The sequence below is a fragment of the Pipistrellus hanaki genome, assembly GCF_964339955.1.
Source record: "Pipistrellus hanaki genome assembly, chromosome: 16".
Lineage (NCBI taxonomy): Eukaryota > Metazoa > Chordata > Mammalia > Chiroptera > Vespertilionidae > Pipistrellus > Pipistrellus hanaki.
This window is the reverse complement of record NC_140518.1, coordinates 3,452,330-3,471,679: the sequence shown is the minus strand read 5'-3', so window position 1 is coordinate 3,471,679 and position 19,350 is coordinate 3,452,330. Positions and strand designations below refer to the sequence as shown.

General features: G+C 64.0%; 2 protein-coding genes across 2 annotated transcripts; one reads left to right on the top strand and one right to left on the bottom strand.

Moving 5' to 3' along the window:
• Nucleotides 1-416: 416 nt before the first annotated feature.
• On the bottom strand, nt 417-4,632 carry BTBD17 (BTB domain containing 17). The gene is made up of 3 exons (XM_084861777.1): nt 4,493-4,632; nt 3,065-3,341; nt 417-1,695 (listed from the first exon to the last, which is right to left on the bottom strand). Exons 1-3 carry the CDS (start codon nt 4,575-4,577, stop codon nt 621-623), a joined length of 1,437 nt encoding a protein of 478 aa, XP_084717903.1. The 5' UTR covers nt 4,578-4,632; the 3' UTR covers nt 417-620.
• Nucleotides 4,633-9,646: 5,014 nt separating this feature from the next.
• GPR142 (G protein-coupled receptor 142) lies at nt 9,647-11,906 on the top strand (the record flags this gene model as incomplete). Its single annotated transcript, XM_084862314.1, has 2 exons — nt 9,647-10,309; nt 11,038-11,906. The coding sequence occupies exons 1-2, from the start codon at nt 10,171-10,173 to the stop codon at nt 11,904-11,906; spliced, it is 1,008 nt and encodes a 335-aa protein (XP_084718440.1). The 5' UTR covers nt 9,647-10,170.
• Nucleotides 11,907-19,350: the final 7,444 nt, after the last annotated feature.

The window sequence follows — 19,350 nt, the reverse complement described above, 5'->3', positions numbered from 1 at the left end:
CCAACCGAGAAACCCTGAGGCCCCTCCCAGGTGCCATGCCCCATCACACCTGCCCCGGCTTCCTCCCAGGAGGGAGGTCGGAAATTGGGGTGCCCCGGACCACAGAAAGCCTCGCAACCTAAATGAAACGGTTACCCTGGGAAGTCCAGGCTCAGAAACTGCCGCGCGAAAGCTTCAAGTTGTAGAAACTGGGAATGGAGTCGCCATCCCCAGCTGGCCCATAGTCCTGACTATTCAGATGCTCTTGTCTGCCCTGTTCCATGGGGGCGGGCGGCGGGTGGGGGGGGGGGCAGGAGCCTGGGGAAAGCTAATGAAACACAGGGAACCCACTCTCTTGGGCTGATTTTCCCAGCGTTTGCGTGGTTCAATCATCCCTCGCTTCTCCGAGCATCTGTTTATTCAACCAAAAACATCATCTTCAAGTCAGCTGCGGAGTCAGCTTGTGAAACCAGGCATCTGGTCTACCGCCCCTCACCTGGGCTCCCCCTGACGCCACTGGCACCTGGTTACCCAGGGGGCGGTGGACGCACCACCTCCCGCAGCGCCCCTGCCGGTCCCTCCGGCCCCTCCATGCCAGGCCTTTATGGCCCAGCCCCCAGTCTCCAGGCCCCGCTTCCCGGCTACTCCGGGGTGCGGATGAGGGGGTGGTAGACGGGCTTGACGATGAGGTGCAGGTGCAGCGCGTTCTCCACCAGGAACTCGGAGTTGCGCCGCTGCAGGTCGGCCTGCGCCAGGAAGTCGCCCGCCTCCTCGCTGCTGCGGTGGAAGCTGTAGGCGTGGCGCACCAGCAGGCGGCCGTGCAGGCGAGCCCCGACCAGCACCGTCTTCTGGAAGCTCACGCCCGCCGCGTCGCCGCCGCTGCTGGCCGGCGTGACCACGAGCCGCGGCCGGCCGTCCTCGGGGCGCGCGGCGGGCAGCGCGGCGCCCGGGCCGTCGGCGTAGACGGGCCGCAGGCTCACGGGCAGCCAGCGCGGCGAGAAGAGCACGTTCCACGTGACGCGGCGGCCCGCGTCGTGGCCGCTGGGGCCCAGCTGCGTCTGGAAGCTGGTGCTGCGGTCGTCGCGGGCCGGGTTGGGGATGACCCACGGCGCGCCCCAGGCGGGCGCCAGGTAGTTGCGGGGCAGGAAGGCGCTGCCGTTGACGTCGAAGAACTTGGCGAAGTGCAGCGGCGAGGCGGCGTGGAACTGGTAGGCCTGCAGCAGCAGGTCGGCCACCGCGGGGCCGTGGCGCGCCAGGGCTGCCGAGCGCGCCTGCAGCTGGAAGAGCTGCGCCGGCGGGATCATCGGGTAGCGGATGGCGCGCAGCGCCCGCTCGGCCACGTCGGGGGGCGGCCGCGCGCGGCCCAGCCAGGCCTCCAGCGCGCGGAACAGCTCCAGCTCGTCCTGCAGCACCAGGTCCGAGCGCGCCAGCAGCTGCGCCAGCAGCTCGGGGCTCACGGCGCCCCACTCGGCGCTCGCCGCCACCGCCGACAGGTTCCAGGCCAGGAACTGCAGGCAGCTCTGGCGCAGCGCCTCCTCGCCGGTGCTCAGCGCGTAGTGGTACCAGCCCACCGCCGGGCCCGCGCCGCCCGCCAGGTGCGCGCGCATGTAGTCGGCCACGCCGCGCTGCAGGGCGGCCACGCCGTACTTGGCGGCCAGTCTGTGCAGGGGGATGGCCTGGGCCAGCAGCACCGCCAGCTCGCCGCAGTAGAGGTACCTGCGGGAGAGCGCGGAGAGGGGCGGGGTTGGGGCAGGGCCAGCTGCGGCGCGTTCTGAGTCCAGAGGGGCCCTGGCCGCCGGTGCAGAGCTCCGTGATCAGAGGCATACACCGAGCGGTGGGTCCCGAGGCTTCCTGTCCATTCCTCTCACACCCATTCTGCTCCCAGCCTCCTCTTTCCGCTTCTCGTGGGGACACAGGACTAGTGTGTCTTTATTGAGCAGCCACTAGACTAAGGTGACCAGACGTCCCGATTTTTAACAATTTGTCAGTTTGTTTAAAATCGGGACGTCTGGTCACCTTATACTAGCGGCCGAGCTCTGTGCTCCGTTGTGGGGGCAGAACCGAGTCCTATCCGCTATTAGCTATGCGTGGACACGTCCTTGAACTCCACTCACCGCTCAACCTTACGTCAAACTCCTAGAACGGGGGCAATAACACCCACCCCTTGGGCCATGGTGCCCATTGGAGAGTGAGTGGTGCCTGCTACAAAGCAGGGGGCCACACAGGCTAACCCCATGCTTGTTCTCACTCTTGCTCACTCATTCTCTCTCCCCTCGCTGTCAGCCCTCCTCTCCCCTTCGCCTTTCCTGCCAGTCCCCACTGGCACACACCCAGCAGCCCCAACACCCACATCTCCCCTCTCCCTGCATGTCAGCTCTGCGTGTTTGCAGCTGGGAAGGAAGCAGGTTTCCCAGGCTCCCTCGCAGCGAGGGTGACCATGTGACTAGGTTCTAGCCAATAAGATGCCAGCAGCGGGGCAGGATGGGATTGCGGGGAAGGCTGGTGAAGTAGGACCACCTGGGGGGAGGAGAGGGCAGAACCTTTTGCCCCTCTGTGTTACCCCCTTCCTGTTGCCTAGATCTTGGACGTAATGGCTGGAATCCTGGCGACCATCTTGTTTGAGCCATTAACACAGGGTCACCCCCTCAGGCTACCGTGTGCGGTACGTTGGCGGGAGGCTGGAGGGGGAGAGCTGGGGAGCTTTCCCAGCTCCTCACCCTGGGGTGGCTTTACCTTTTTTTTTTTTTTTTAATGACGGCTCAACCCCAGACCCGAAGCCAACGACCCAGGAGGGACCCAGGAACCTTAGTTTTAAAAGCTCTCCCGGCAGGTTTGGAGACAGCTCTGAGGGCCTCCGGTAACGGACGTCAAACCCCTGCGCTTGCAGCTTGTGGGCAGGGGCAGGGGTCGCTGCACTCGCAGGAAAGAGGGCAGAGGAGGAGGGACGCAGGAGGTGGTAGCATCCTCATCCCAATGACATGCGGGAGATGGACCGAAGGGCCAGGGCCTCCGGGACTCCCTGAGTGGGGGCGCCTGGGGCTTGGGGAGGACGGCCCCCAATCCGGCCCCGCCCCACCCCGCCCACCTGATGAACTTGTCGAAGACGGCGGCGCAGTCCCCGGGCTCCTGCAGCAGCACCTCGCTCTGGTTGCTCAGCAGCTCCCGGAACCGCGCGCTGTGCAGGCCCAGCAGCAGGCGGTGCGCGTGGAAGACGCGGACCTCGTCGGTGCCGGCCGCCTGCACCCGCAGCACCACGTCGCTGGCGTTGCCCTGGCGCAGGAGCTCCTGCAGCCGCTGCAGCAGGGCCTGCGAGTGGTTGATGGAGGTGCCCGCGGCCTCGCCCCCCACGCCGGCTCTCTGGGCTGCGGCGAGAGGAACACAGGCGGTCTGCGGGGGCGCCTGGGCCTGGGAGTGTGGTCCGGGCAAACAGCCGGCCCCCCGGGAGATGAGGGGGCCTGAGAACGGGCCTGGGGAGGCTGTGCGCACACGTGTCTGTGCCCACGGGCTGCATGGATTCCTATGCGTGCGTGTGCACAGCACAAGCCGGTGGGGAAAGCCGTGAACCTGACCCTGAGCAGACCCTGAGGGGATGCTCTTGGAAAGGAGGAGAGAAGGCAGGAACCAGGGGGAGACAGAATGCCCAGAACGGATCTCTATGATGCCAGACCCCTAGGCCAGGGTTGAGGAACCCCTCACTTCCGGAGGAGTCCGCGGAAGTGACGCACTCACCAGCAGAGATGTACTGAGCACCTGCTCTGTGTCAGACACTCTCTGGGGAGCTTGGAATATGGCTGCGATCAAAACGAGCCAAGTCCTTCTCTCAGCGCTCACTAATGCTCTGAGAAAACTAGTTTTCGTTGTGACCCACCAGGGAGGTGAGAGTCGCTGGCACCTGCGGGTGGGGCTGGCGTCCCCCTTCCAGGCTGGGCCGTGCTTCCAGGGGCGCCATGAGGGTCAGATGGGGACACGCACTCATTTACAGGAAGCTCAGCAGCAGACAATGCTGCCAGCAGCTCTCCAAGCCGAGGGGGGGGGGCCTTCTCGGGAGGCAAGGAGGGCATCCGACTGCAGTAGATGGGCACCCGCCATCCCTCCCCCCCAGCCCTCCCCCGCAGGCCCACAGCCTGTGTGAAATCGGAGAGAAGGCTCACAGGAGAGCCTGTAAGGAAGGGGAGACTGAGGGAGAACGGGAGGGGGAGGGGAGGGGGGAGGGAGGAGGAGGTTCGTTTCCCAGCCCCGCCTCCCAAGCTGTCACTTGGAAGGACTTGAATGCTGATGGCACCCCATGGGCCTCTGCCCGGGCCGGCAGCCTGGGACAATGGGCAGTGGAAGGGCCTGCTTGTGTTCGGCCCGCCCATCAGCCTGCCCCTCCTCCCCTCAGAGGCAGGCTGGCCTCCCCCCAGACGGAATGGACTCTGCTCCTCCCGGTGGGCTGGACCCCACCCCCTCCGCCACTGTGCAGCGAGGGCCGGAAGGTCCTGCCCCCCACCCGCCCCGCCCCCTGCTCACTCACCTGCCCGAGCGGCCAGGCCCACCAAGGTCAGGACGGCCCAGAAGCCGCCCCAGGGCCCGGGCGCGGTGCGGCCCAGCCTCAGCATCTTGGCGCCCCTCCCCCACGGGCACTGGCAGGACGGTGAAGCCAGACCACTCCTCTCACACCCCTCCTCCTTATATAGGACGGAGCACAAGGGGATGGCACCCCCTTCCGGACCGGCCTCCCTCCCCCACCCGGCCTCCGCCATGGATTGGTGGGGACTGGCCCCAGCTGTTGCCCAGGCAACCTCTTAAGCCAGAGAGTGGCAGCCCAGGGGCTATTGTGCTGCCCCGGGCCCCTGAGCGGGGCAGATCCGGCGCCCCCCCCCCCACCTCCCACCCGCAGAGCCGGTCCTTCCTCTCCCGGGAGGTTCGGGCTCTCCAGGGGCAGGCCAGGCAAGGGGCTCCGGGCTGACAGACAGCGCTGGCCCAGAGGGTCCCCTGCCCCTCCCCCAAGCCCGGACGAGCCTCTGCTCTGGCACAGCGCCCTTGGCAGCATCCCGGCCCGGGGTACCATGGTACCCAGGCCAGGCAGCGGAGGAAGCGCCTGGGAGGGGGCAGGGACCAGGCGGCTCAGGCTCCCACCCTCCCCTCGCCCCTCTCCCATTCTGGGGTGGGTCAGCGAGGAGGGCAGGGGTGTCACATAGGGGCTCACGGGTAACTGGTGTCACTTCCTGTTTTGCTTTTTCGTGGAGAATGTTCCTGGCACACTCTAGGGAGGGAGGCGGGCTGTGACCGTCATCCCCAAAAAGTCAAGATGAGCCAGGACGGCAGGGCTGGGCCTCGGGCAGGGGCAAGCCTGGGCGTGGGGCCGGAGATGCTGAGGGGCACACCTGTCCCCCTTTCAGTCACCTTCCTCGGTGGCCTCGGGTCTCTAGGTTCCCCTCCGTGTGCAGCGTCTCTTCCGAGCTTCTGTCCAACCTCAGAATTCCAAGGAGACACCCGGCAGACCTGGCACTCCACCCGCCCATAGGAGAAACCGAGGCAGAGAGCTAGGACACGGCCTCCGTGGGTCCGTGCAGAGGCATACGCTTGTGAAAACTCAGGAAAGGCGAGGGGAGGTGGGGTCTGAGGGAGGGGTCAGGAGCCTGGGGAGAGGAGGGAGGGGTCTGGGACTTGGGGGAATGGGTGAGAGGGAGTGTTTAGACCTCACCTTTTTAGGGAGTGAGTGGAGTTTGGCTCAGTCTTTTTTTTTTTTTTTTTTTTTTTTTAATATATTTTATTGATTTTCTTACAGAGAGGAAGGGAGAGGGATAGAGAGCTAGAAACATCGATGAGAGAGAAACATTGATCACCTGCCTCTTGCACACCCCCTATTGGGGATGTGCCCGCAACCAAGGCACATGCACTTGACCGGAATCGAACCTGGGACCTTTCAGCCCGCAGACCGATGCGCTATCCACTGAGCCAAACCCGTTTCGGCTTCAGCTTGGCTCAGTCTTGATGAGAGGGACTCCTTAGAGGTTGATGAAACGAAGTGGGGGGGGGGGTGCTCCCCAGAGATTGGGCTCTGAGTGTTTCCCAAGGCCAGGGCTTGTCTGGGCTGGGTGGAGCCTGCCCTCCCTTGCTCTCTGGATCCCAGGGACCAGCTGGATGCATCGATTTCCGCCCGTGGCAGGCACAGAGACCCAACAGCCCCCCCCCCCCCCCGGTGCCTCAGACAGAGCAGGAATTGGGCCAGTGGAAACCCCTTCCGGCTGCCCTGACCTTCACGCCTGGTTCCCCTGCGGGACGCCACCGTGCTGCCCCCGGCTGCCCCCTGCCTTCCCGGGGCTGCACCCTGAGCCGCAGTGCGGCGGGGGTCCAGGCTGCGGGGGCGTCCCGTTTCCATGAGAAATACTTCTCCATGGGAACGTCACCGAGGAGAAAGAGACAGTGATACAGCAACCCCCTGCTCAGAAAACGGTGCTTCGCCGTGCGCACCTCCTAACTCAGAGCCTCCCAGAAGAGGGTTCTGTGGGGCAGCCTCCTGCACGGTGTCAGGTGCACCCCGAGTTGGATGGTTGGCATTTCAGGTGCACAAGGATTGGAGAGGCCCCGGGATACCAAGGAGACGGGGAGGGTTCCCTCATTCCCATCCCCGAGGCCCCCCTCCTGCTGTCTCTCACTCCCGTCATCCACAGTGCTCCTCTGCTGATGGAGAAACTGGCTTCTAGGAATAGGCACTCTCTTCTCCTTTTCGCAGTCTGAGGGCTGCTGGAGTCCGTGTGTGTGTGTGTGTGTGTGTGTGTGTGTGTACGCGCATGTGTGTGTGTGCGTGTGCGTGTGTGCGAGCATCCGGGAGCAGAGGAAAGAGGGCGTTTGCCTGCAGGGTCCTGGCGGCGGAGGCTTGGAGACACTCGCTTTGTTTTGTCCGAGCACCTGGAAACTCTGCGATTTCTTGAGAGCAAGTCTGAGGAGCTCTCAAGCCAGAACAATTCCTGCCCAGACGGCTCCTTCCGGCCCAGGCCGGAGTGTTTACAACCTGAGGGGCTTGGTCTCCGGGCCAGGAACAGGCAGCGCCGGGACGCAAACGGCAAACGTGCTGCTTTTCTGCCGGCCTTTCTGCCCGGCCCCGCCGGCTGTTCTGGGAAGCTGTCGTCATTGCCGTAAACGGCCCCGTTGTGCGAGGACTAAAAGCAACTGCACACTTTCCAGCTTGAGGCAGGGAGGGTTTCTGAGCCTACAGGGTGGGGGGTGGGGGTGGGGACCGGATGCTGGGCTGCAGTGACACCCCCCTCGGAGGGTGGGCTCCAGCCAGCCCTGCCCAGACCACAGCCACCCCCCCCTTCTGTACCGTCTCCCTTCCTGAGCTGGGGTCTCCCCGGCACTGAGCTTGGGGAACAGGGAGTCACGAGTTTAGGCTCCGGGCCGTGTCCTCAGGGGCCACACTAATAACGCACAAGGAGCACTCTTTCCCTGAAGTCACTCACTCACCGCTGACCGCTTCCCCGGAAGCCAGGGTGTCCCATCAGGGGCGGTGCTCCCGTTACTGCCTCTGCACCCCGCTGTGCTGTTCCCCCGACCTGAATGCCCTTCCCTGTCTGAGTGCAGCGACCTCACCTCAGTTCCTGAGCTTCTCTGCGCCTTGGTGCCCTCCTGTGTGGAATGGAGATGCCAGAGCTGGGGGGGGGGGCATGCCAGTGGATGGCAGGTGTGGGATAGAGTGGTGCTCTGGGAATGGCCAAGCCCCGCACACAGCTGGCCGTTCCGACTGGCCTGTACGTAGCTCCTGCTCACCTCGTGGTGCGGGGATGGCGGCCTGGGGGGTGCTCTGTGCTTCCTGGAAGCTCACTGCACTCCGGGGCTGGGGCCCTGGACGCTCGTCCTGGGGACCTGAGTGGGTGGTTTCTACTCCGGTCTCCCTACGCCACCCACACGACCTGGACAAAGCTGGCAGCTTCTCGGAGGCCTGCAGTGTCAGGACGTGGCCACCAGGGGGCAGTAAGACACATGTGATTGCTGCAGGGGTGGCCCCGGAGGTGGGAGTGGGCGGAGGGGCGGGCGGGGGGAGTCAAGGTAGATCGAGCCCCAGAGGAAGGATCTAGCTGGGGAACCTGGGAGCCAGGCTGCTATGTTGGGGGGTTGGGGGGTGAGGGGTGGTAAGCGATGGCAGGCTGGGCCTCGGCTCTCCTCCAGGTCACCCCTGTGGTCCTGGGTGCCCACTCGGGGCTGCGCTGGTCACTCTCCCCGGGGTGGGGGTGGGGCCTGGCCAGGGCGCAGTGCAGCTGCTCTGAGCGCTCGCTCAAACACCGGCTGTGTTTGTTTGGCAGTGGCTGATCTCCGTGAGGGATGGTCCATTGCACCAGGCCCAGGAAAACAACAGCTTGCCGGGGGCCACCGGGTCCCCGTTTCCCAGCGCCGCTGGCAGCCTGCTCACTGCTGACTCCTCTCTGTGGGCACAGGGCCTCCGGACACCCCCACCCCATCCCACCTCACCCCCACCCCCACCCCGCCCCCAGCCTGCAGCCCCTGTGCCCGCCTCTGGTCCCACCGCCCGCAGCAGCTGCAGGACAAGAGTCCTCCAAGCCCAGGGCTTCTCTCCAGGCCTGGGGTGGCCCGCAGTGACCTCCCTCTCCCTCCCAGCACGGCTCCCCCAGCCCTCCCTGCAGACCTGCCCTCCCTGCAGACCTGCCTCCACTCTTGCACGCTGGTAGAGTCAGTTCCCCAAACCCTCCGCTTCTCCCCAAAGTCCGCCCCGCGGGGTGTGCCAGCCCCCGCGGAGCCCAGGCAGGGTCCCTGGGTGTCAGGGAGCAAGCCCCTGCCCTCCCCCACGGTCTCCCTCCCAGCGGTGCCCCCGGCCCCGCCTCGGCGCCCTCAGGGATTCAGGTTTGCTCCAGGCCACACTTAGCTCTACAGGCTTCTTCCCCCAGGCTCAGCCCCACCCTTTCCTTCCTCCTCCTCCCTCCTCCCCTGTCCTACCTCTCCGCCTGAGGGCTCAGTGCGGCTGGAAAAATCCCGAGCGAACAGCTGCGGGGAGAGCTGGCGATGCCGGGAGGGGCCTGCGGGGCCTCCCGGGGAAAGCCACAGGGCGACCTCGAATCCAGGACCCCGGAGCCCGAGGCTCAAGGAGCAGGAGACAGGTAAAGGGTCCAGGCCTGGGTGGGCAGGGAGATGCGGCTGAAAGGGCAGGTGCCGAACCCGGAGGCCGGGCTGGGAGCTGGAGGGGAATAACCTGTGGGGGTGGCGGGGGGAGGGGGAGAGGGAGGGAGGGATGGGGGAGAGACCAGGTTTAGCAGGGGCTGCGGGAGGGGCAGCTTCAGCAGGAAATCACAACTAGAAGGTGAAGCCTAAAGACCCAAAGTGGGGCTGAGGGGCCCAGGGCGGTCACCTTACCTCTGGACTCGGTTTCCCCATTGGAAAGCCGGGGCCACTGCAGCTCCCAGGTGCTCACCAGGAGAAGGCCGTTCTTTTCTTTTCTTTTTTTAAAATACTATATTTTTATTATTGATTTTTCACAGAGAGGAAGGGAGAGGGACAGATAGAAACGTCGATGTGGGAGAGACATCGAGCAGCTGCCTCCTGCACACCTCCCACCCGGGATGTGCCCGCAACCAAGGTACATACATGCCCTTGACCGGAATCGAACCCGGGACCCTTCAGTCCGCAGGCCGACGCTCTATCCACTGAGCCGAACTGGCTTTGGCGGGAAGGTCGCTCTTGAGCGGAGAGAGAGGGGAGCCGGGTCCGGTCTCTCCTCGGAGAAGGGGGCTGCCGAGTGGAGCCAGGCGGCTGCTGCGGTCACCCTCGGTCACGGTCGCCGGGACACTTAAGCAATCACAGCCACTCCCGGCCCTCGGCGGACCCTCCGGCTCAGCCTGCCCGGAGCAAGGCCGGGGAGCATGCCTGTTCACGCGTGCCCCCTCCTGCTCTCCAGGCTGAGGACCCACCGGAGCAGCGTGGTGGGGAAATGGTCTCCGTGGCAGCCCGACGTGCCACCGAGGGCTTCCTCCGGTCACCGGGGGAGCCAGGCCGCGGAGGGCGGGCGGGCGGGCTCGGCAGTGAGGGCTGTCTTTCGGCTGGGCCTGCTCTGGGGGTCTGCACACAGCAGGGTGCACAGAGACCTCAGGGTCAGGGTCAGGGTCAGGGTGGGGCTGCTCGCAGGCCAGGCTGGAAAGAGACCAAGTACTCTAACCCCACGCCCTTCCGCCCCTCCTAGCCAGCCGGCCACTAGTGGCCATGCTGCCCACACCCAATGGCAGTGGGCCGAGCCCGGAGCTTGAAGGCGATTGGCCAGCGACCTCGGAGAGGTCCCCGTGTGTGGCCGGGGTCATCCCTGTGATCTACTACAGCGTGCTGCTGAGCCTGGGGCTGCCTGGTGAGTGGGGAGCTGGGGTGTGGGGTTCTGGGGGGGATGCCCAGAAATTGGGGTGCTCCTTTGATGGGAGCCAACTCTCTATGCTGACCCCTGAGACCCAGGATCACAGAGCCACGAGGCTCCCCTTGTCTTTCGGGGGGCGGGGGCGGGTGATCTGGGTCTCTGAGGAGCAATGCTTAGTGGGGAGTAAAAGTGAGGGGCCGGAAGTTGGGGTACTCAAGCTAAACCCCGGGATTCACCAGAGCAGACAACCCCCACTTACCCCCCCCATCCCAGCAGTGAGCACCCTCCTAGAACAACTGAGTCTTGCAGGATTCGGCCAAACTCCGAGTCCCGCCCACCACTTGCGGGGAGCAGAGCTGGGTGGGGGCAGGGCGGGTGCAGGAAGGCCAGGTGGTCCAGGCCTTGGGAATTGCCCGTCCCTGCCTGTCCAGGGGGAAGTCAGTGGCTGGGGAGAGGGGGAAGGAAGGGAGGTGCGGGGAGGGGGTAAGTGTGGGTGGACAGACAGGGCTGACCTGGCCAGCCTCCTGAGAAAAGGAGTTTTCAGAAGAGTCTGGAAAGAGGACAAGAAGCCAGAACAAGCAGGTGGGGAGAGCCAGGTCCGAGTGGCCCTCCTAACGCCTCCGACCTCTTCCCTCCAACCTCTCCCCTCCGACCTCTCCCCTCTGACCTCTCCCCTCTGACCTCTCCCCTTTGACCTCACCCCTCCGTGGCCCGGCTGCCGCCAGTCAACCTCCTGACCACAGTGGCCCTGGCCCGCCTCGCCGCCCGGACCAGGAAGCCGGCGTACTACTACCTGCTGGCGCTCACGGCCTCGGACATCATCACGCAGGTGGTCATCGTGTTCGGCGGCTTCCTCCTGCAGGGCGCCGTGCTGGCCCGCGAGGTGCCCCGGGCCGTGGCCCACACCATCCACATCCTGGAGTTCGCCGCCGTCCACGCCTCCGTGTGGATCGCCGTCCTGCTCACGTTCGACCGGTACAGCGCCCTGTGCCGCCCGCTGCACCACCGCGCGGCCGCCTCCCCTGGCCGGGCCCGCCGCGACATCGGCCTGGTCCTGGGCGCCGCCCTGCTCACCGGCATCCCCTTCTACTGGTGGCTGGACGTGTGGCGGGACCCGGGCCCCCCCAGCACGCTGGACGAGGTCCTCAAGTGGGCGCACTGCCTCACCGTCTACTTCGTGCCCGGCGCCATCTTCCTGGTCACCAACTCGGCCATCATCTGGCGGCTACGGCGGCGGCGGGGCGGGCGGCGGCCCCGCGTGGGCAAGAGCACGGCCATCCTGCTGGGCCTGACGGCGCTCTTCGCCGGCCTCTGGGCGCCTCGCATCTGCGTGGTGCTCTACCACCTGTACGTGGCCCCCGTGCACCGCGACTGGCGCGTGCACCTGGCCTTGGACGTGGCCAACATGGTCGCCATGCTCCACACGGTGGCCAACTTCGGCCTCTACTGCTTCGTCAGCAAGACCTTCCGGGCCACCATCCGGGAGGTCGTCCACGACACCCACCTGCCCTGCGTCCTGGGGCCGCAGCCGGAGGGCGCCGCGGCAGAGCCGGTGCTGAAGCCTCCGGGACCCCCCGAAGGGGCGGGGTTGTAGAGAGGGGCCACGGGACCCCCCGAAGGGGCGGGGTTGTAGAGAAGCCCCGTCTGCGAGCTTGGGGGAGGGGGTGTGGCTTGGGGCCAGTGGACACTGGGCCTTGGTGGTTGTGCCCACAAAGTTTCATCCATGCCCTACTTTGCAATCTGGGGGCAGAGGGAAGGGGGTCCTTCCTTTGGAAACAGCCCCCCAAGTCGAGGGGAGGACAGTTTACCCAAGGCTGGCATTGCTTTTCCAGCAATTCCCATTTCCTGGAACAAGGAGAGGGCTCTGCCAGGCACAGGCTAACAGTGCCAGCTGCTGTGGGCATTGCGTAAGGAGGGACATTTCACCTGGCACAGTAGGAAGGCAACAGTAATGCTGGTTGAATGAATGAATGAATGAATGAATTGATCAATGCTAGATGGATGGGTGATGAAAGGATGGATGAATATGACTTGTTTCCAGCCCACCCCATTTATTGATTTCAGAGAGGAAGGGAGAGGGGGAGAGAGAAACATCAGTGATGAGAGAGAATCCTGGATCGGCTTCCTCCTGCATGCCCTGCACCGGGGATCGAGCCTGCAACCCAGGCAAGTGCCCTGACCAGGAATCGAACCCTGACCTCCTGGTTCATGGGTCGATGCTCGACGACTGAGCCACGCCCGCCGGGCTCCCACCTCATTTCCTGGGGCCCCAGTTCCCTAAATTGGCCACTTCCCTGGCTTCCGTGAGAGGACAGGTACCTCTGGGATTCCTGGGCTGAGGAACCGAATGTGGGGGTGGAGCGCTGGGAGGGGCTGGGGGGAGGGGGTGCCTGAAGGCAGATGCCCGGGCTCTAAGGAGATGCAGCCCCTCGGGCTCCAGCCATTCTGGTTTGACTCCACTCCACCCCTCCCCGGAGCAGAGCGGCTTCCTGGGGGGGCCGTGGCATTGTTGCCGTGACTGTGGGAGAAGGAAATGCCCTCTCAGCCCAGGGGCCGGGTGGGACAGCAGGAAGGGAGGACTCCCGCCCTGGCCCACTCCACTTCGAGAACAGGCCTCTCTCCGCCGCGGGGAGGGAGGAGCCGGCTCCCCCGACCCCAGACCGACCCTGCGGGGCCCCGGGGGCCCTGCCTGCCTCTCCAGGGCCCCCGCTCCCGGAGCCGCAGCTGGGAGAGCCTGGCAGATGGACCTCCCACCTGCTCCCGCGCTGGGTAAACACATTAGGCGGCTGCTTTCTGCTTCCCGGTCAGGCTGAGCTGACCTTTCCCCTGCGCAGGAGCTGCAGGCCGGGCCCCCGCCAGCACCCAACCCCTTAATGGGGTCACTTAGGCGAGAGAGCCAGCTGTCCGCCGGGCCTAAGTCAGCACACAATCGATGCTCGGCTTCTCCCCCTTTCTCTCCCCCCCCCCCCCCCCCAGGACCCACCAGGAAAGGACGTGGCTCCCAGCAGGGGGAGAAGGCAGGCCCAGCCCTTCAGCCGCCATTCTAGAACCCAGCACGCTCTCAAAACCAGAGCGCTTTCCCCAAGTTTGCCCCTGACCCATCCGGTGGCAAAACCCATCCTGGCCGCCAGGAGGCGATGATCGGCCACTGGGATCCAGACCTAACACCTGGGGTAGCCACCCTGGACCTGTCTCCGTCCTGAAAACCCCCCAGTTCTGAGACACGTCTGGTCCCGGGCGTTCAGAGGAGCGTTGAGATGCTGTAAGTCCTCCATTTCCGCCACCGCCTGGTCTCGACTGACCCCGCGTAGACTGAGGGCCAGAGGGCCCCCGGGCACACAGACGTGCTGTGGGCAGAGATGGTGCATGAGGAGGAGGAGGTGCACGGCAGGCACCCCTGAGGGCGATGGGGACGGCCACCCGCAGCCTCGCCCGGCGTCCAGCCCTCCAGGAGGAGGCTCTGTCTGGGAAGGAAGGTGCCTTGTGGTGCAGAACCAGATGGGACACAGGCGGGGAGGGACCGCCGTCCCACCCTGCATCACCCCCGCAGGACCCTGAAGGAGAGGCGTCCGGATAGGGGAGACCCTCGTCATGAAGGCAGCTACGGATGGGGCAGTGACGGGTGCCTCTCAGCGGGCAGGTGAGCGGTGCTCACGGAGATGGAGATTCTCACGCCGGCTCCTGGTGAAACCGGGGACTCCCGGGACAGGCGGGGAGGCTCCGCGGAGCTGGCGGAGTCCTGCCCAGGTGGGGCTTGGAGCCGCGGGAGCCGGGTGTTCATGTTAAAGCGGCCTCACCTGTGACCTGAGTGTTGTCACCGTTTTACAGACATCGGCCTTGGGCCCGTCCGATTGGGACACCGATAACCTGCTTTCCTAGTAAGTGGCATCAGGTTGACAGTTCCTTTGTAACCTTCTGGAAAACCCGTTAGTAGTGAATGGGAGAGATCATTCACGACTGTTCCATCACTGAGTGTGAAAAGTGTGTCCCCGGCATGTACGTAAATGGAAAGTATTATGAAAACGGTTCTTGCCGAGACCGGTTTGGCTCAATGGATAGAGCGTTGGCTTGGGGACTGAAGGGTCCCGGGTTCGATTCCAGACAAGGGCATGTACCTTGGTTGCGGGCATATCCCCAGTACGGGGTGTGCAAGAGGCAGCTGATCGATGACTCTCTCTCATCGATGTTTCTAACTCTCTCTCTCCCTTCATCTCTGTACAAAATCAACAAAATATATTTAAAAAGAAAAAAAAGAAAATGGCTCTTGTTCCTCTGCGTTTTTATCATTAAACTCCCAATGGCTCCAGCGAAGGAGGCTCCGGGTCCCCCTCTCCTCCAGCCCATCCGCTGAAATGCTCGGGTAACAGGATCCTGCCTGAAGTCCCTCCTTCTTACCGATCCCGCCCACGGCCCAGGCCAGTCTGTCAGCCACTGTCCCATCCGTCCGCGGACGGACTGTTCCATCACTCCGTCTTTGTGAACACTGGGGGGCAGTTACTGTCCAGGCATCTCTCATGTCCTCCCAAGGGTAGATGAGATGTGCGCTGGTTTGGAAGGTGGTTGACAAGTATGTTTTTTTAAAGATATTTTATTGATTTTTTTTTTTTTTTTTTTTTTTTTTTTTTTACGGAGAGGAAGGGAAAGGGACAGGAAGCTAGAAACATCGATGAGAGAGAAACATCGATCAGCTGTCTCTTGCACACCCCCCACTGGGGATGTGTCTGCAACCAAGGTACACGCCCCTGACCGGAATCAAACTTGGGACCTCTCAGTCCGCAGGCCGACACTCTTATCCACTGAGCCAAACCAGTTAGGGCGACAAGTTGTTTTCTGGTCTCCATATCTGTGTGTGTATTTTTAAAAATATGTTTTCATTTATTGTTTATTTCTTTAAATATGCTGTTATTGATTTTTTTTTTTTTAAGGGAGGAAGGGAGAGGGAGAGACAGAAACATCGATCAGCTGCTTCCTGTGTGCCTCCCACCTGGGATCAAGCCCAGCCCTGGCACATGCCCTGACTGGGAATCGAACCAGCATACTTTCAGCGCACAGAACAATGCTCAACCACGTGAGCTGCACGGACCAGGGCTCACCTTCTCTTCTTTGTAGTGGGTGTAGCAAGATTAGAGTCAGTCTGTGTCTTTAGGTTTTTGTATGTATTTTTAAATTACACACACACACACACACACACACATATATATATATGCAGCTCTTTGGCCCCTTGAGTGTGGCTCTTCCACAAAATACCACAGCCTGGGCGAGTCTATTTTGAAGAAGTGGTGTTAGAAAAAGTTTAAGTTTGAAAAAAAAAAATTGGCTCCCAAAAGAAATTTCAATCGTTGTCCTGTTGATATTTGGCTCTGTTGACGAATGAGTTTGCCGACCACTGGTCCAGGGAAACTTGGCACCCCCTCACCCCCTGTACACCCAGCCCTTCCGCCTCTGTGTGGGGCAGCCTGAGCAGCTCAGTGAGGCAGACTCTGCCTTTTGCCTGTCGCTACCGCCTCAGACAGCAGGGGGCGCTGCAGGACGGACAGACGGGACTGGGAAGCTCCAAGTTACGGCAAAGAAACTGTCCGCCCTGGGGCCCATGGCCAGCGGGGAGCAGCCGGTGGGAGGGCTCAGCTGTCCGCCTTGTCACCCTCCTCCGCCCTGAAGCCACGAAGCCACGTCCATCTGCCAGGCTGCAGCTGTAGCTCGCAGATCATGCTGGCGGTTGGAAAGGTTTCCCCGCGAGCGTGGCACAGTGTGAAGGGCCCTTTCATGGCCCTCCTTCCCCTCCCCCTTCCCTCCGCCCTCCTCCCTCCTCCCTCCTCCCTCTTCCCTCCCAGGCAGGTCCGGCCGCCCCTCCCCTGGCCTCAGGCTCTGCTAAGGGAGCTTGGCCGGTCTGGGCTCTGAGCCCCGGGAGCCTGGGTCAGTGCCTTGGGGTCCCCCTCGCCCCCCTCCAGCCCAGTTCCACCTGACCCGGCCCCTGGCCAGCGGGTCCTGGTCATGGCAGCCACCTGGGCACCCTGCCCTCGGAGGGAGCTGGGGCCTTGGCAGCGGCCTGCACAGCAGGGATGGAGGGAAAGGGGCCAGGAAGGCGAGGGAGGGAGACTGCAAACCCCAGTGAGTCACGGGCAGAGTGGGGACCCAGGGCCGGGGTCACCCACGCCTGCACTGCCCCGGAGCTTCTCCCTCTGGTCACAGTGGGACAGCCTTTTGCCTGCCCCCCCCATGTCTCCCGCGCCCCCCATCCCCATGGCTCTCCCCTGACCTTGCCAACCTGCAGCCTGAAGCCTGGTGGAGGGATGGCTGCCCAGTCCTGGCCGTTTGGGGAAGAAGACGGGAAGGTAGAGGGCACTTCTCAGAGACTCCCACCTCCTCCGTCTCAGGCCCGCTCTGGCCTTCACCCCTCTATTTACTAGTAAGGGAGCTGGAAGGGGTGCCTGGGACGAGGGGGCCACCTGCCGGCACTCACTCACTTCCCTGAGTTCCTTCTGGAGAACCTGGGCTAGGGCCTCGCTTAGCCTGTGGCTGGCCCCGGACTGGAACCACAGAGCCCACCTGTCCGCCTCTGCCTGCGCTTCCACCGCCCGGGCGGGCGTGGGGAGGGGACAGCTGGTCTCCCCGCTGACCCTCCCCCCGAGGGGAACCCCAGAACCCCATCCTCCTGGCCCGGCATGAGGAGCTGGGGCTGCCAGGGGCTCCGATGCCAGCCTCTCCCATCCAGCCCGTCTGCCCGCTGCCAGAGGGGAAGGGGTTAAGGGAGCTGCGGCTCTTCCCGGACTCCTCCTAGATGTATATTTAGCCGGCAGGGCAGGCAGGAGGAGAGCAATGCCAAGATGCCTGGCACGGGCCTCTGATGGCCACTCCTCTCGCAGGAGGGTGGGGCGGGCGGGGCGGGAGGGGGCGGGATGCCGGCGGAGGGCACGTGTGAGTTGGCTCTAAGGAAGGGGGGTTCCAGAGGGGCCTGGGAGGCCCCGAGAGGGAGAAGGACGGAGTGCGCAGTCTTCCAGGGACGCGCGTGGGTTGTGGGGAGCAGAGCGGGGCACGGGGTTCACCAGGAATGGCGTGAGGGCAGCCTGCCACCACCTGTGGGCATGGCTCCGCTGCTTCCCCTGGGCCACGGGCCTTGCACCCCGAATCCCCCTCCCTCACAGGGCTGCCCAGCTCTGGGCTCCCCAGCTCCCGGCCCCGGGACCCCCGGGTGGGGGTAAGCGAAGGCCGCCCCAGTGAGGACAAGTCACAGCTGGGCAAGGGGTCAGCAGCCAGCATCACCGGCACTGACCACCGGCGGGAGCGGAGCTTTCTGGAAGAACCAAGGGGAGGCCTCGGGAGTTTGTGGGGGACACCAGGTTTGGGGCGTCTGTGGGGCTGGTTAGACGGGTCAGAGGAGCAGATGTGGCCACCCCTGCCTGGCCCAGGCTGGAAGCAATGCAGGATTAGGGAGCTGTCTTAATGATCCACCCAGGCCACCTGGGGCCAACTGCTTCCGGGTTACCCGGGCCTCCTGGACCAGGTGTTCGTCATGGAGGTCTGACCTCCGACCTGTGGGAGCCACAGGTAACAGGCACTTCCCGGGCCAGCTTTGGCAGAGTTCAGCCGCCACCCCCTGTGCATTCAGCCTCTCGGAGTGACCTGTGAGTCACCCAGCGTTCAGGCAAGCAGACCAGGAACCAAGAGGTGGCCCACTGAGCTGAGCCCCCTACCCCCCACTTTACTCCCCCCTCCCCCCTCCTCCCCCCCCCCCCCCCCCCCGCTCTTCTGAAGGTGAGGCTCCTGCCCTGCACCCTGGGCCTCCAGCTCCTGCTGACAAGAAATCTATTAAATGGGTGAATGTTAGGGTTTATGCTCACTGTGAGGGGAACCAGGTGGAAATGCAAAAAGCGAGTGAGTGCAGGATCCCTCCCGTGACCCCTGTGCTCCTTCCTCCCTCCTCCCTGCCACCACCTCTGTGCTCCCTGCTCCCTCCTCCCTGCCACCCCCTCTGTGCTCCCTGCTCCCTCCTCCCTGACACCCCCTCTATGCTCCCTCCTCCCTCCTCCCTGCCCCACCTCTGTGCTTCCTCCTCCCTGCCACCCCCTCTGTGCTCCCTCCTTCCTCCTCCCTGCCCCACCTCTGCTCCCTGGTTGGAAGCTGAGACCACCGGCTGAGATAGTCTGGGTCTGGGCCAGTGGGGCCCAGAGGGAACTCGCCCCCAGAGGGGAGCAGTCCTTGGGGCTATCTACCCCACTCACTCGCTGGTATAACCCAGGGATTGGGCGTTCTGGTCCAGCCTTGTTGAGGCAGAGGACACCTCCGCCCAGGAGCTGGCCTGGGTGCAGCCGAGGGGAGGAAGGCGGGGTTCTAAGGTGGCCCCATGACCCCCATCCCCGTCCTCACCAGCAACTCCATGCTCAGGTCCCATTATGCGGGAAGAGGGGTTTTCCGTGTGGGGAGAACCGCCCGCAGGGCTGCAGGTGTGTCCTGTACTGGCCCCAGGGCCTGCGCTCCGCAGCGGTGACGGTGACGGTGACGGTGACGGTGACGGTGACGGTGATGGTGACATGAGGCCCTGACCTAACCCAACGCTCCCTATTGTGTCCACATTCCTGCCACCCAGGAGCGGCCAGGGCTCAGGCCGGTCCGGGTTACCCACTCCGATGGGCTCAGGGCTCCTGCTCCAGGAAAGAAACAGGAGAAATCATTTCAGAAAGCGGGTGCGAGTCAGTCCCCTCTGACCTCAGGCGGCCGGTCATCCTGAGAAGGAGCCACTGAGTAACTGTGGACCTTCCCCAGGGCTTGGTCCTGCTTCCTGTGAGTAAACACCCCCAGGGCTCAGGAAGGGGAGGCCTGATCACACCTGATAGAGACCTCGCACCCAGAGCCGGGACCACGGGTCCACCCGCTCACGTGGCACAGGCTGGACCTGTGGAGTCCGGGCTCTAGGGAGGTGACGGCCCATGTCTGCCCCCTAACCCTCCCACTCCCGTCACAGACCTGGCTGAGGCGCGCTGCAGGGAGGCGGGTGGGCAGGGCCTCCAAGTGGCTTCAGGCCTTTGGAGTCTCCATCCCTC